At 40.7% G+C, this 17,336-nt stretch overlaps 1 protein-coding gene across 18 annotated transcripts in view; it reads right to left on the bottom strand.

Moving 5' to 3' along the window:
* Positions 1–424: 424 nt before the first annotated feature.
* FoxP (forkhead box transcription factor P) overlaps positions 425–17,336 on the bottom strand; it is a 209,270-nt gene continuing 192,358 nt past the window's right edge. For 9 of the 18 annotated variants that reach the window (XM_034322852.2, XM_034322838.2, XM_034322841.2 and 6 more), the window contains 9 exons: positions 16,408–16,594; positions 15,162–15,474; positions 14,656–14,724; positions 13,421–13,497; positions 13,092–13,193; positions 8,162–8,337; positions 4,863–4,938; positions 4,537–4,649; positions 425–4,393 (listed from right to left, as the gene is read on the bottom strand). In XM_034322852.2, the coding sequence (XP_034178743.1) occupies positions 4,144–4,393; positions 4,537–4,649; positions 4,863–4,938; positions 8,162–8,337; positions 13,092–13,193; positions 13,421–13,497; positions 14,656–14,724; positions 15,162–15,474; positions 16,408–16,594 (1,363 nt within the window). In that variant the 3' untranslated portion in view covers positions 425–4,143. Of the gene's footprint in view, positions 4,394–4,536; positions 4,650–4,862; positions 4,939–8,161; positions 8,338–10,519; positions 10,651–13,091; positions 13,194–13,420; positions 13,498–14,072; positions 14,118–14,655; positions 14,725–15,161; positions 15,475–16,407; positions 16,595–17,336 lie in introns of all 18 variants that reach the window. The other 9 variants (XM_034322842.2, XM_034322843.2, XM_034322845.2 and 6 more) reach the window with 6 other exon arrangements.

The following is a 17,336-nucleotide window of genomic DNA, read 5'->3' as shown; positions in this document are numbered from 1 at the left end:
ATAAGCTCGATATCCCGGAAGAAACTAAATTCATCATCAACTCTATAAAATTTCAATAATGAAACTCAACAAACGAATAAAAATCCATCGATTCAGCACTGTTCACTCGATACCTCCTAACTTGATATGATCGCGTTGCTTCGCCATTCTTTGTAATGAAACGAACATGAATACAAAAAAAAAATGTAAAAGAGAGAGAGAAGGGGGGGAGAGAGATAAAAGTATTATCTGGCCGAATAAAATGTGAATAAACGATGAACCAGAAGAGTACTCGAAAAATCCCGTCTTTCTTACGCTCGTACGAAAATCGAAACATTTATACAGACCTACGTTTCTTTTTTTTCTTTTTTAGAAATATACAACAAACATAACAGGGAACGTATAAACATGTACAATATAGAATATCCGCAAGGTAACAGCCGGCTACTATACAAAAAGAACAACGCTCGTGAAATGAAAAACGTCGTTAAAACGATCACTGTGTGCTAAAAGTGAATCGACTTGAAGAACATCGTGTTCACTCGAAATCGATCGTTTGCTCCCGTTCATTATCATTCGATCAATCGTCGTACATACACCCACACACACACACATTTTATATATATATATACGATAAAACGAGAAAGTACAATCTTGATTCGAGCTGCCGTGAGAGAATGATCCACAGCGATATCCGACATTTGAAAAGTAAAAATTAAATGCAGACGGGATACGCGTAACGCATTGTGTGTCTGTCCTGTGTGTTGTATTGTATTTATATGTATATATATATATATATATATATATAGACTTTTATATACCACATTATCGATAAACTTCCATTCATCCGCAATGTTTTCGCAAATCCCTAATGCCTCGACGAGTGTTCAACTATTTACAAAGGAGAGTTCTTTCCTATGTTATATCGAGTCCTTAATCCATTATACACAATACATGTATAGACTTAGATTAGTAATAGTAGCATTACGTGAAAGCGAGCCCAAAACGGCACTGGTCCTAGCGATCGTTTCTTTTATATCATTCGGAACACTTTTCTTTATTTTTTCATAATTTCTTCTCTGGATTAGCCGATATAGATTGATCGATCGGTGACGCAGGTGACGATGCACACACTCGCGGATTACGCGTGTCTCGCTTGATCCCTTTCTCTCTCGAAAGTTTTCTGATTTCGTTCGCGAACGAGCATCCTGATGGATCCGTGAATGAACGGAGGAAATTTTGCTGGGTTGTTGATTTTGAAGGGAAATCGGCTTGGAATAATGCGAGACCGAAACTTAAACGTCCTAAGCTAACTAACGTTACACGCGCGGAATGGACAGAGTAAGTAGTTAACACGTTCACTGCCATGGGGTTTGTCAGTGACCAGCACTATTGAATTTCATTTCAAGAAACAAATTTTAGGTAGTATTTAAATCGCATTACTTATGCAAGATGGTAAATTAAAAATCGAACTATGATTATTTTCACTGTGACAGTCAACGTGTTAACCCTTTCGCTACGGTACACTTTAATTAAAAATCATTTGATTATCCGTGTCACTATATTAAAAATTAAGTCCAAATTTAATTTTGTAACGTGTCTCTCCAAGAGCGAAAGGGTTAAACAGGAATGAAAATAGAATGCTTACGACAATCGCGTGATTTGATCTCTGGAATCCGACGTGAATTTCGTTCTGTAAAATAAAAGAAAAATGAAGCAAATATGACTCGGATACTTCTCGTTGTGCTAATATTACTAAGTGAAGTCGAGCTAATATAGACACCCAAAGATGAATAATTTCTTCTTACTAGAAAAATCGTTAAAACGTCAAGACGCGAGAAAAACTTCTTTGGCGACGGTGTCTTATTTTCACATCGACCGATCGCGATAAGGATGATACGTGTTACACACGTTACACGTCGCCGACGCGACGGAAGTATTCTCGTGGTCGATTAATAATTACCCTGGCAATTAAGGGGAGAAGGCCCGATCCTAAAAAGCTATCTACACGAGCGGAGCACACGTCTCTAACGTCCTCGGGAACGAATTCAATTTACAAAAATATTACAAACAAACCTCCGTGTGGCTGCAGCTCTCGAACGGAAATATATCACACGCGATCGTGTTCCGGTCGCTGTTCGAAAACGCGATACGAACAGCCACGATTCACAAATCCGTCGACGTTCGTCGAAATGAATACGATTTTACATTCGTGGTGACCTCTGACCGCGAGAGATCTCCAAAGGAAAGCTCTCCCATACCGACCTGAGCGCGCTTTCCACCTAAACTCGACTTGTTTCAGGGGTTCGAAGACCGACGAGTACGACCCCTTCGTATATTTCGGACGCGACGATTCTATCCAGTCGTATTATCATTTTTTTTTTATTTATTTATTTATTTATTTTCAATTCGGAACCGAGCTTGATTACACAGGACTAGGAGCGGAAAATTGGAGGGCGGTGGTTGTTTTAGAATTTGGAGGGAAAAACGGTGAACGGGAAATGGGTGATCGATATCTAATTTTCTTATAATTTCCGATACGTATACGTATTAATATATGTATATGTATATGCATACATGGTAATTGAATTTATTTATAAGTGCGTTCATGGCATCCACTTTTTGTGTTTCTTTATCCCGTTTCTTACTTCCTTCATCGTTTTGTCATATTTTTCCTGTAAATTCGTTTGAAATTTTGCACGAACGTGCTTTTCCATGTAGTTTTTGAATAATCGCCTGGATACCGGCGCGTGTACGTTCCTCCTCCACGGGATCGTCGACGTTTATGATCGTCGATCGTTACGAAACTACTTACTTAGTTAATTTCTCCTAAACTATACAGTAATTAGCAAGAGAGCAACGGCCGGGCACGTCGGGATTGCGCTCGTGCCTCGTACGCGAACGCTTCCTTAACCTTAAGTGTCTGATATTAGAGAATGAGGCTCTTTTCGAAAGGAGCACCCACTTTCCTTTTACATCACGAGAGATTTTGATCCTCACGATATCCTAATTACCACGAACGATATACATTTAAGACTAAAAGGGTCAGTCGTTCCCTCGCGTACCCGTCGCCACCGTCGCCGCAGCTTCGTAATTTTATCTTAAATTTAATTCCCCAACCATTCCTATTCACCCTTCTATTATCCTCAGACGATTGTCCTGCGTCCTATCCTAATCGCGATTTCCATCTATCATTCGACTTTGATCGTACGCGAAATAAATCAAATTTACACAATTATACTCGGACCAAACTCTGGTCATCGATAATCTCGGCACGAGGAATTTAATATCGAATAATTGAATTGGGGGAAAAAATTGAAAAAGCAAAGCTTCGAATAATCGCAATTATAGAACAATCAACCTATTAATTACCTTGTTCGGAATTGGTCCAGAAACGATGGTCGCGATTAGCATAGCACGCTGAACGCGCATTCACGCAAAAGAGGGGCGCGTACACGCGGGTGTATCCACGATGACGGAAGTAGAAACGAGCCACGAAGATCAGACCGAAAAAATCTCTTTTCCCTTCTCGTTGTTCAAAGGGTGTTAGTTGTTCGTCGAAACTTGACGAACTAACGCGGATGCGATTGCTTTCCCTTCTTCATTTACTCGCTAATGCAATGTACACGAAAGAGAAAGAGAGAAAGAGAGTGTGAGAGAGGGTGTTAGAGATATATGTATATGTATATACTTATGTATACATGTATAATAGAGATATAACCGCGGTTCCGAAACGAAATGGAAGAAGAACAGAAAATACATCGTTGTTCGCGATTGCTTGAGTAAGGATATGGATCGAAGGATCGCGACGACTCGATCGAGAATCAATTTTTTCATTCGTCGCGATCGATCAAGCACGGATCAAGTTCCGCGCTTATGTTCGCTTCTATTCCTCTTGTCTTTACCTTTTGAAGCCGCTTCGAACGTTCTCACGGCTTCAGATATGATGAGTGGAGGGGGTGAAGGGGATGTCTTACGAAGGATTCGTAGGGCTGGGTGGTTCTAGGGGCCTTCATCGTCATCTTCTTCGTCATTTCTTCACCTCTTTACGCTTCCTGGTCCTGGTTCTCCGTCGACTCGAGGAACAGGCAGCTTCACGTTCTTCTTACACGACCGGACTTAAAACGCGACAGCTCGAACCTAATCGTTTCTCGAGGTACGATACTACGCCTCGATCTGATCCTCCGGGGTCATTATGTCGGGCGCCATCGACAGGTCTTCAGCCATGTCCTCGTCCTGGCCGGAATCGTGTCCGTGACTTTCGGGATACTCCCTCTCGTCCACTTGATCTTCCTCGCCCTCTTGTTCCGCGGATGCGTCCAGTAGCTCCCGTTTTATTAATCTCGTCAGTTTACCACCCTCCGGACTTTGGCCCTCCTGTTTTATGTGCACGGCTGGTTCATCCAACGGCGACCTGTGGATTTTCACGAGTAATGGTCAGAAAAAGAAAATAAGAATATACGATCTCTGTTTCGGGATTATGGAATTGGCAGCTGTTATTTGGACTGTTTTCAGGAGATGAATGGTCATTTTTTCTTTCGTATAGTTGTGACTCACATTAAATCGTTGTGGGCTAACACGTGTTCCTTGTCGGGGCTCGTTGTCGTCGACGTGCACATGGAGTTGCTGAGAAATCCCATATTCGAGTCACCGAGCGCCGGCTGGAAATACTCAAATTGCATTAGATCATTAGTCGTCTATATTCGTTACCAATCCCTATCGTTAAGAAATTACAAAAGACACGTTAATGGTCATTGATTTAAAAAGAATTTCTAAGAACCTAGAAAGAGAATATTCATCAATTTGGATAAATTGTTCAACCTTTTAGTCGAATATTTTTCTTTGCACAAAAAAAGAAAAATATATCTGGTTTAAATAGTTACCTGGAGGTTGGCGTTTAACGCATCACCGTACATGGTTGGACTGTGGGTCAAGGTTGGACTCTTCGACGGGACACCCCTACATATCGAGAGAAAATATTTCATTAGTGATCATCGATGTTTGGCTAACGATAGTTTCCTGAAATTAAACGCGTGTGATAAGCTTTACGTTTTTTAAATTATCTTTTAGTTTGTGTCGATGTATACGGGTGGAATAAATTTTTGAGAATTAATGATTTCGGGTTGGGTTCGGGTGAGAGAGGAGGTGGGTAAAGATAGAGCTTATGTGTACAGTGTGTGCAGGTGTGATCGAGTTTTAATATGTAAAGGTATAATAGATAGAGAAAGAGAAATAGAGAGAAAGATAGAGATAGTGATGAAGTAGACAGATAGATAGATACAAAGAGATAGAAATATAATATGAAAAAATGTATACACGTATATAAGATTGAAAAAGTGATAAAAAAGATGAGAAAAAAAGAGTTCGAAAACTCTTACCTATTTACCAGTTCACGTTCCTCACTCGTCCAACTGATCGGCTTGGTTCAGATTGAGCGAGATTAAGTTAAAAAAGTGTGTATATGTATGTAAATATAGAAAAAATTTGAAAAAAGCGCTCTCGTTTCGTGAATCATTTCCTCAGAATGTGAAAAGATACAATTTTTTTCCAATATTCATTTTTCGAAACGACGTCATTGCTTATAAACGGCTCTGAGGCTTACCTGTGCTTACCCCTTTTTTCGTTTTCCTCCGAAATTATTTACAAGGTTTATCGGTAGTGAATTCCGAGCGTAAGGTGTGCTCCTTTCAAAAGACAAGTGTCGAGAGAAAAGAGCACGTTTCTTCTCTTGCAAACAACGAAGCACAAGGGACGGGTCCAAACGATGTCTCGAAAAAAAAGGAGAATATCGCTTTTGTTTTTTGGAATCGAAACGGACGGGGAGACGTCGCGTACGGATTCTTTGCAAGAGACGATTGCTTGCATGCGAAGAGAAAAATTTAAGAGAAAAAAAGATGGATGCCTAGAGGCCGTTTATCAAGTGACTCAGAGCGCTGGGTAAAAAGAGAAATATAGAGAGAAGAGAGAGAAAGATAGAGGGACAGAAGAAGAGAGAAAGAGAGAGATATATATATAGAGTGTAAGAGAGTATAAAAAGTAGTAATAGAAAAATTGTTAAAAAACTTTTAAAAAAGATGATTAATCATAAAAGGTACAGAAAATTACCGGAAGTTGCAAAGTTAGTACGTAAACGGTGAGGTACCTTGAGTTAGAAGAGAGTGGTCGTAGCGATGAATGGAGAATTCCGTATCATCCGAGATTTTTGCAGTTTTGTGACGCTTAATTTACACAATTTACACATGCGCGAGTAGCCCTGACACGCAATATCAGTCACACGGAAAACCATTCTCACGTTGAAAAAGCGTACTAAAGGCGAACAGAAGAGAGAGAGAGAGAAAACGATGAACGCCGTAAAAATTGAGCGAAGAACGGAAAAAAGGAAAAATAACGGAACGCATAGTTCGATACGTCTTCTCTCGATTTAACACACTAAAGAAGAACGAATAAAAATAAAAATAAAGGAGAAAAAGAAAACAGAAAAGCTTTACTAGGACTGTCAAGAAAATCCAAATATTCAGATATTAAATATTTGGATTTCAATTTTAAATAGTTGATCTATTCGAATATTTCTAATACTCGATACGTTAGAATCTCTCATTTTTAAAAAAAGAATTCAACTATTCAAAGTTTCACAGTTCTGAGCATCACTTTCCTTCTACGAACTAGCATCAACTTATTTGCGCTTTCTAATTACTAATCTTAAGCTACACAGTTTGCCGCTTGTAACACCGAAACGAAAAATAAAAAAGATGAAAGGAACCTAAAAAAAAAAAAAAGAAATAACACGACAAACGCTTCGCTCGCGTGTCGCGAACGAGCAAAATCAAGAGAAAAATTATGTTTCTCTTTGAAAGTCAACTGGTAGAGCGGAACAGAGTTTGAAAAGAAAAGAAAAGAAGGCCAACGAAACGTTTGTCCACGCAAACACTTCCACATTCTTCCAAGACACTGCAAACGCCACTACGTAAGCACCATACAATTATAAGCACAGTGTTTTTCAGTGGTAGGGATAAGTCTTACGGGGGACAGTTTTCATATTTCGTTATTATTATTATTATTTTTTTTTTTCGTTGGTTGTTTCGTTTTTAATTCTTAGGGAACGAATATTATAGGATCCTTGATTATCCATGCGAGCAACCACTAAACACATCAGAGATCCTGCAGCACGGACCAATCGTCCTGTGGCTGGGCTCCTGCAGGATCGTCCAGGATTTAAGCTCTCTCGGGTGTGCTAGAGCCTCGGGCTACGGTACTAGTGAGACGTATACATGGGGATGTACTATGGGGGCTGTTTTGGACGTCACAAACAGAGGCGTGCAAGATTAACATTACACTGTTTAACTGCTGTATTAACCTGTTAATAATTAATTAACTCGTCGTTCGACTAAAAATCATATAAAGTTTTAACGATGCATTTACTGAAAGATTGTTCTCTTTAACACCTTGATTACTAGAGAGGACGCTAAGGGTTGGTGTCTCAAATGTATTGCATTAGAATAATTAATAAAAAGAAAAAATTAAAACAAATTTTTAAAATTAAATTCTAAAGGGTTGCAATTATTCTTATTACACATGTCTCGATTAACAGGTTAATAAGTTAGAGATTTATTGCGCGCCCCTGAGGACCAGGAAGAAGTTTGACGGATGCTACTTTGTTCTTGTTCGCAGGGAGACGGAATCTAAGGGTGTTCGAGGCAGGCACAATGCGGAATTCGTTTCCGGGGTTGGATAAACTGCTTAGAGCCACTCCCTGCTGCCTTGGAAGTCATTTCCCAACGAGTTACCACTCGACTACACCTTCTAACGTCTAATAAATATCTGATAAGTAGAATAGGTAATTTTGTGCCAGACAGAAATGAACGAGAACATACATAGAGGAAAATGTACCATCGATAATGATAAAATAAGAACTGTTTCTGATCTGTGTAGATGAATAACAATAGAAAATATAAGAAAATATGTGTTCACACTATGATTTTGTTAATTCTTTTTTCTTTTCTTTTTTTTTTTTTGATTGAACGACAAAGGCAGCAGGTACGAGAGGGCGGTTTAGTGGTTCACTTTTGTAGACAACGACCAAGCAAAAATGTCCCGGTCGCCGTGTTACAAGAGATACCGCGGTAAGGTTTCAGAAACGTCGCGCCAGCCAGCCAGCAGAATTCTAAAAAGTGGTAGTGCTTACTGTGCGGAGAGGTGGGGTGGAGTGGGTGATGGGGTTGGGTCATATTTCCTGGGGCGGCCGCGGGACAGATGCCGCCGCTTTACGAACTCGGCGTCGTCCACCATCCAGAATGACCCGAAGTCGTCCTCATAGCGCACAAAACACTTGTGCAATGATAGATTGGTGCGGATCGCGTTCTGTATACACAGACAAGACCACCAAGAAATAGAGAAAAAGAGAGTAAAACAGATAAAGGTTGTTTTCTGCTTGTTGTTGTTGACTGCTGTTGGTAGTAGAATTCTTTCTTTCGATTTTCTTTTGTCTTTTCAGGTTTCGTTCGCTTTTCCTTTTTTTATTTTTTTTTTAATTTTCTATACAGCAATTCACACTTTCGTTTGTTTAGCTTTCTGCCAGAGCACTGAACCAGCATTGTTCTCCGTTCAGCCTTTATTATTTTTTTTTTTTTTCTGTCTTAAAGCGTCTAACAAACGTTGCCTTTTCTCGAGCGCCACCACTCGCTGCGAATGGTGATGCTCGAGTAGAGAATCATGCACTGTGATGAATGCTGACTTATGTTCACAGGAAATCGTGACGAGACGCGCGCTGCTGTCAACAGACCCATCCCCGTTATTTTTACAAAAGTCTCGTCCATCGTCAATCTCCCTAAGTTTCAGGAGTAATCCTGACGTTTCCAGAGAATTGTAACAAAGACAGCACAGACTCGCAAAGAAAAGGGTACAGAGAGAGAAAATAAAAAAGTCATAGACAAACGTAAAAGTATAGTATATATGTACGTAGTAAGGCGGTTCCTCTCACTACCTGACCAAGTGCAATTCAGCGTTTCTCACTTTGCACTGGCTGTATCCCGCATCCGGCTTCCGGGTATTCGAGACTAGACTCGGGCCCTGCCAAGTGATTCTCGATTGGTTAGTCGCTGCAAAGCTCACATGCTTGTTAAAAAAGAAATAAAAGCACACATCACGGTATCCTACGGTATTTCCGTCCACAACCCAGCGATTTCGACTCTCCCTCTCAATCATACTCGTCTGTTTAACTCGTCATCGTCGAATCTCAGCATTTTCTCGACACCCATTCGCGCCACGTTCGTTCATCAAACTTTGACGGCTACCATCGCACGCAAGTAACGGGCAAGTAAGAAAAATCACACTCACGCGGGATATGTCACAAACACCGAGCCAGCTTCCCGGGTACAATTCGAAAAAAGAAAGTAAAAACAATAGATTTCAACCCTTCGAATAACCAAAGGGTTCCATTGCTCAGAAGAATTGTTAATTTTGAAATAATTTCAAAGAATCATAGCTCGGGAAGCTTGGTATTAGGAAACGGACGTGAGTACAAACAAAGCGAGTTTACTATACAGATTAATATTGCGGACAGAGAGGTATATGAAAATCACAAATAAAAAGAATAGGAATAGTCTGTACACACGCGCGCACAAATCTACACGTACGAAATGAGCAAACATACACAGAGGGTCTAGATACGTATAAAAAAAAAAATAAAAAATAAAAAAATAATGGCAAAGGGCACGATGATATAGGGCACCGAGAAACACATCGTACAGAAAGATGGATAATGCACAAGAAGAGCGTGCGTGTATGTGCGTATTGCATACATACATGAGGCTTGCATACACACACGCGTTACGCGCGCATACACATGTTAAACCTTAATCAGATATGTATATATATAAACATCTATGAAAAAAATACGTGAACAATGTATATATACATATATAGAAGAAGCTATATATAAAATGTATACGTATAAAAAGTTATAAGAAATATTAAACACTATTAAATATATACATATAAATATGAATAATATAATGTATATATATAAAAAGACGTATATTAATATATATATATAAAAGATAAAAAAGATTGTAAAAAATTTGCCAGTATAAATATGAAAGGGAATAGGGGTTAAAGGGGTACGAGTATGTAATTATAGAGTAAAAGCGATTAAGTGAAAGTATGTATATAAACACATATATATATATAAATATGTAAAAGACACATAGATAGAAAGAGAAGAAATATATAGAAAAATGTAATAAATAAACACAAGTAGGAATCTAGGTGAAGGGTTAAAGAAGTGAAGTAGGGAAGAAGCGACCGAGGCCGATTTTTAATTGTCGGATTTTGGTCTGACATTGGTCCGGGAGAATGATGATATAATAAATATCGAGAAAAAAGCAGAGAAAAAGATAGAATATATATAAATTTATATATATATATATATAATCTATATATAAATAGAAAGAGTGAAATGTAGAATCTATAATAGACGGGATTAAAGAGTAAAAAAACGCGGCTGTAAAATTGTTATTTTGTCGGTGGGACGGGGGCAACGTACCCGGTCGTGCTGCAAGCGCGTTGAGGACGTCTCTTGTAAAACTCCACTTCGTCCACCGTCCATACGGCGCCTTTCACGTTTTCGACTCGCATGAAACATTTGTGGAGAGACAGGTTGTGTCGCACTGCGTTCTATACAAAATAATACACAGACTAAATAAGCAACGCAAAAAACGAACGAAGCCAACTCAATCGCGAGGCCGGCTGTCGATCGGGGACACGATTCGATGGAGTGTTTTACAGGCTCCTCGTCATCTTCCGACGCCGGATGACGATGACAACGATGATGAAGACGGCGGCGACGACGACGACGACGACGACGAAGACGATGATAAGAAATTGATGATGAGACGAAAGTGGATGATATTCTGTCTGATTTGGAGAATCGTCGAGGGTGAAGCAGGTTTCGAGCTTTCATATCTTCTTCTTTATTTTTATTTAGAAATATCTGAAGACTTTAATTAGAGAACTGCTGCCTTAATAATTTAACTAATTGCCTAACTAATTTATTTTAAGAATGCGTGTCATCGTTGCAATTTGCATTCCTACAACATGCACTTTGCATTGAAATCTCTGTCAACGAAAGGCAGCGGCTCTGCTTGACGATTCGATCGAAACGGAAGAAGAAAACTCGAAACACACTGACAAAGAGTGAATTAATAGTAGTAGTAGATGGTGTGAGAGCAGCAAAAGGATACCCGGCGATGGTCGCGTAAAAATGACAAGGCCGCAAGAGGACAATAACGAACCAAAACGATTAATTCGAAAGAATACACGGTATGTGGCATTCCTTTAATCGTTAATGCACAGCTAGTCATCTAAATCTAGGGGTAACGACAACAATTATACATGCCGCAGGGCCGTACAAAATTCCAAAAGAACAGGAACAAAATCAAAATCAAAATTAAAAAAAAAAGAAGAAAAAAATAGAAAAAAAGAAAGATTCAGGAAGATTGTATTATACGCGGAGTCGTTTCGTGGATCACGATCTCCATCCAAGTGGTAAACCTCGTCCTCTCCCCTGGTGTCTGGCTGCTTTTCCCTTGAATCATCCTTGTTTGTTGAACCTGTGTTGTTGCTTGAAAATCTTTCAGATACACATAAACCATGCGAGGCGAAGCGTCATGGCAAACGTCGATTACTTTCACGCTTTACTCGCACACACACACGCAGAGAAAACACACGCGTCGCACTCTTGCCAACAAGCGGATCTTTTAAGTCGCATCACGACTCGAATCACGGAAAAAGAAAAAATGATAGAAATGAAAAATTTACTCGAATATCGAGCAAACGTTGGCTAAGAAACACGAGTCGTAATGCGACACAATATTTCACATGTTACCAAGTTTCATCCCCCCCCCCCCCCCCCCCGCCCCGTTTCCCCGTTTCTTTATTCGGGGAAGCAACACAATTATCATTTACCAGCTCGTCTGCTCGGCGCATCACTTTAGCCTGTTAATTCAAATTAATACGTAAGATTATCCGAGATTCTTGAAAGCTCATCCTTTCTAGTTAAAACGCATTCAGCTTAATCTGCTCGTAAATGCAAATTGCACGACCAAGTCATCTCGTCTTTGTGACTTGCAATCAAACGTTGCATAACTCGAAACCGCGCTCTGAGTTCATCCAATTTAGAGGCGAGAAATTATTTTCGACTTCCTAGATGATGCACGATCACGATGACGAATTTTACTAATACGGAAAACTACCCAAGTGTTACACTCACTTATTAATGAAACTTTGCCAGCTTGTAGAACACGCCTATACCCCGTTTTGTGGGCAGACGGCTAATTGTTTAAAAGATATTAACAATTGCAGTTAGTTACTCCTTACATTCTGAAGTATGACAAACTCGCACATACAACTCGCAATCTAGAGATCCACGGTTCAAATCCTTGGTTCCCAACAGTTTTACTTTTTTTTAATGATAATTTGTCTCTTTTTGAATAACTATTACATAAAAATTATCATAAAAAAAAAAAAAAATTTTTGAGAACCAAGGATTTGAACCTAGGACCTTTAGATTGCGAGTCATGTGTTTAACCACGGAGCGGATCCATGACTCGCAATCTGAAGGTCCTCGGTTCAAATCCTTGGATCCCAAAAAAATTTTTTTTTTTTTTATGATAATTTTTATGTAATAGTTATTCAAAAAGAGACAAATTATCATTAAAAAAAAATAAAAATGTTGGGAACCAAGGATTTGAACCGTGGATCTCTAAATTGCGAGTTGTATGTGCGAGTTTGTCATACTTCAGAATGTAAGGAGTAACTAACTGTAATTGTTAATATCTTTTAAATAATTAGCCGTCTGCCCCCGTCTGGGGTATAGGCGTCTTCAGCTCGACGAGCTCTACAAGCTGGTAAAGTTTCATTAATAAGTGAGTGTAACACTTGGGTAGTTCCCCTTGTAAGACGTGATTCCGGAAAAATTTCAATTTTCAATGGAGGATTAGAAAAAATAAATAAATGAAGACGCGTTTAAAAACGAACAAAGTACAAGCTAGAACACTGTTGTTCTATTTTCATCACCTCTAACGTTTTGTATCTTTACTGAAAGTGAAGTGATATACCTTCCACGTTGCTGCGTTGCGCCGGAAGTAGCAGAATGTGTTCTGGAACCAATTGTAGATCTCGTTCAGCGTCAGCTGCTTCTCCGGTGACTCGATGATGGACTGTGAAACAGAAACGAGAGAAAAACGAAAGAACGAATGTTATCAAAATAAATCCTAGCCCGATTCACTATCCACGAGAAACGGTGCAAAATTACCCTCACCCATTTTCCTAGGATTAGTTCCGTCAAGATTAAATTTCGATTAAATGCGACGCTCTTATCGGACAATTCATTCTAAATTAAATTATTCGGAACGCTAGATGTCTACGTATCGAATGAATCACTCACCTGTCGAATTAAGGATGCATATGTGAACGGCGGCCTGACGTCGGCGTTCTTGTAAAATTCCCTATTTCGTTGAATTTCTGAAATACCAAGAAGCCACGTTTTGTTTCTTTCCCAAAGTAACAGCTCGTGATAGGGGGATACTTTTATATTCGTTGTGACACCATCTCTTCGCGCGTTTCAAATTGTCTGCGGGGATTTGTACAACAAACAAGCAATGAAGCCCCATTTATTTAGAGATGGTTCGATTCGCGGAAGAAAAAATTAAAGAAAAACTGTTATCAAAATAATTTACAAATTCATAATAAACGAACGTCTCGCGTTAATAGGTATAATAATTGATAGAAAAATGATGTCTTTGAGGATCGCATGCTTATGAAACAAATTACCAAGAACATTCTTAAAACTAGATGAAAGAATAAGCGAAAAGCGATCTGGAGGGGATCGGTTGGGGAAAGAAAGAAGCGGGCACTCGGTTTCAGCTTGTTCATCCCTTGTCATAATGATCGTACGGATGACGGAAGTATCTGAAACGCTGTTTTACGGGGTTGGAGAACGTAGACAGGGTGAAAGAGGTATTCCAGCATGCAAGAGTGCACCCTTTAAGAAAATCCTTAAAGCCACCAAAGGAGCGTGGAAAGAAGGTTGACAGTACCTTGTTGGACGTCAAGGCCAGCACGCTCCAGCATGTAGGGCAGCCCTACACGGTGGGGAGGGCGGGCAGCACAAGAAATAAGGAAACAACAGAAGTATTGGTAAGAAAGAGGTTCGAACTGGTGTAATATATAATTTTTCTTTTTTTTTCTTAAAACAAATTCATTTTTCTTTCTTTCGTTCGTCTCTTTTCTTTACTACTGTCTATTACTTTATACCTTTCTTCACACCTGTTTAACCGTCCTACGTCGCCAACAAGGTGTCGAACACTGTAGCTCACGTGACATTGTTGCTACCGTGAATAAATCTGTGCGTGTGGTAGAGTTTACGATAGGAAAAAAAAAGGCACGAGATCAAGAGAGGACCGTAAAGAGCATTTGCTACAGGATTTTCTTTTAGCCGGGCCTTAATCGACGAGAACGAACCGCGAAATGCTCTTCTGAAATACTCTCAGCATAAATTCACTATATTCCGTGAAATTATGTCTACGTAAATTAAAAAGAATCTTCAAGATAAACGTTACGAGGAAAATAGCATTTCACGGATCGCGCGTCCACCCGACTGTAATTTTGATTAATCGTTACCTTCGTTAATATCTATTCCAGATCTATCGACGGCTACTCTGCGCCTTACAGTGCCCTCGTCATACAGTCCTACGAATAGTATTCAATTTCTAAATTCACATGTCTTTCGTTTCACCTTCCTCGAGACGACACAACATTAATCCACTTCATTTTTACCGAACCATTCTTACCCGTTATCTCATTCTAATCGTATAGAAGGGTTGGAAAAATAGTCACCGAATGCAGCATTTGATTAAATATATAAACAAATTTTAACACGTTCGCTATCATCGTCGAAACGTCAACAATTTGATGCTTCGTCAAATGAATCCTTCGTTGACTAACGACAGCGAACGTGTTAAATCATCTTTCTAATATTTCCCCTGATGCAGGTAAAACGGAAGAACCATCAACAATGTCAAAGACGAAAGCCTTTAAACCCGAACAGATTATTCTGAATATTCCTGATTGATCTTTCACACGTTATCTGATTATATCGATGGTCAAAAGGAAAAAGGAAACCTTACCTCCTGCCAGTGATAACGCGGATTTGTCGCTGATACGTCGCCTGATGGGCCCCGGCATGCTGGGCATGGTCGGCATCGTGGGCATGCTGCCCGGCATGGTCGGAAGCGGAGGCATTCCAGACATGTTCGACATGTTAGGAATGGGTGGCATGGGTGCTCCACTGGATGGTTGTAGCTGTCCACCTGCTGGCGACCTCACAGCCGAGACCAGGGCGGATATCGAGACGGGAGACACTTGGGAGACGCCGAAGTTTGGCGGTGGTTGGCTCATCAGGGCGGTGGAGAGATTTAACTTTGGTATACTAGAGCCCGTCTGAAAGAAGCGACGCGATGTTTGGGCGAAACGCCTTTGGGCATTACATACACGGTACCGAGACCGTCGACCTTCTTTTTCTTGTGCAAACTTTGCAGACCAGTTTGCGAAATTCCTCATGTCTTTTTTTTCTTTTTCGAACGTGTGCGGTCGGCTGTTTAGGATTGTTTGCACGTTTCCCGAGTACCGTTTGAGGTTCGAATGAATTCTATCAAGTCGTTGCATATCAATTGGCTGGTTTCGAAATGTAAAAAAGATCAACAGGATTCGATGACACAAGAATATAGTAAATTTTTAATTAACGAACAAACGACGAAGGAACATCCGACGCGTATATTTCATTGAAACGTTCCCGATTATCAGAGCTGATCCGAGCTTCGCGAGAGGACTCCTCCCTTTCGCGTTAAAATAATTAAGTCGGCCCGAGAGGACGAGCCACGCAGTCGCCCGGACGGCTAATGCGATATTGGTATTCTCCGACTGTCGGACTTGTTAGAGGTTTTAATTAAGGCGATATAAAATCAACGAGGACCCGATGAATTATTAATGAAAACTTTATGTATAAATTAGCGAGTCTACTCGGCGGCGCGTTAAAACTGAAACTGGCATTGTTGTTAGCCACGGCGGGCACTCGTAAAATTCACCGACGTCGTGAAAATCCGACTTTACGACTCTACGCTCGGCTCGTACCAGAAGAGTTTACATCGGGAACAGGATCGTTAGGATCGTTTTTCCGGATTCCCGCCCAGGACGATGCTCGCTCGACGACAAACCGCGCGACACGTGTCTCATCGAACTATTATTGTCTACTATATTTCGCGCATGGCGACGTGCCATGATCTTACAGCGACGCATTGTTTTTCGCGAAATTGCTTCCGCGACGAGGAATTTCTATTTACATCCCTCGAGTGTTGATAATTGCGGCAAACTTACCGATGACTCGGACGACTTTGGCGGTTCAGGGGAAGCCATTTGTTTCGCCACGTGCAGATGATGCATCATGGCGGTCAATCGGTCCCGTTCCTTCTGCAACTGAATCTCCAACTGCGACACAACTTGCATCTGAACTCTGGCCTGCGCCGTCGATCGGTCATCCAGCGTGTGTTCCGTGTTTAAATGTCTGAAACGAACGTTTAAATCGCTCCTGCTGTTAGTCAACGGCGGGAAAAGGAAAAATTACGCAAGAACAACCCTCGTCCAGCGAATCCCTCTGATCCCAAGATACTAACGAAATTATGTCGCGAACAATGCCGGGTCGTTTACGAGGAAATCAAAGCTGCACCGCGTCACAAAGAATAAAACGTTTCTCTCTTTCTACCCCTCCCTGTATCACCAAGGTGAATCTTACCCCAGCTACGGGACAGGAAAAGAATCGAGTTCCAACGGGGTGGTGGGTTTCAAGCAGGAGAGGGTGTGCCAACGAGATTCCGTATTTAAGAATTTCCGTAATCCTTCTTCGTCGCCGTTGCTGTATCGCTGAGGGTGAAAGAGGGTGAAGAAAGCAAAAAGGAGGGAGAAGGTTGGTTAAGACCAAGAAGGTCTTGCGGAAGGAAGGTGGGTGGAGGTGCACAGGGGACAAGGGAAAGGGATTAGACCGAGAGGCATAACGATGCGGTCGAATGTCGTGAATATTAATGAGACAAAGGTAATTAGCGTTTTCCTTTTTTCTCCCTCTCTCTCTCTCTCTCTCGTTTTTTAAGTAATGGCTTGTTTGAGGGAGTTTGCGGCGACGAGCCGCGTGATTACTAGGGATTGCCAAGCAAAAGGGGGCCCCGTGTCTGGACTTCTGGTTTGAAACCGATGGTGAAGGTGCCGGATGTCAATGAGATACGCCGACTTCAGCGATTTTTCTACACTTCCTT

This window comes from Osmia lignaria, chromosome 4 (assembly GCF_051020975.1).
Source record: "Osmia lignaria lignaria isolate PbOS001 chromosome 4, iyOsmLign1, whole genome shotgun sequence".
NCBI lineage: Eukaryota > Metazoa > Arthropoda > Insecta > Hymenoptera > Megachilidae > Osmia > Osmia lignaria.
Note: the sequence above shows the minus strand (reverse complement) of the source record. Positions and strands in the feature narration are given on the sequence as shown.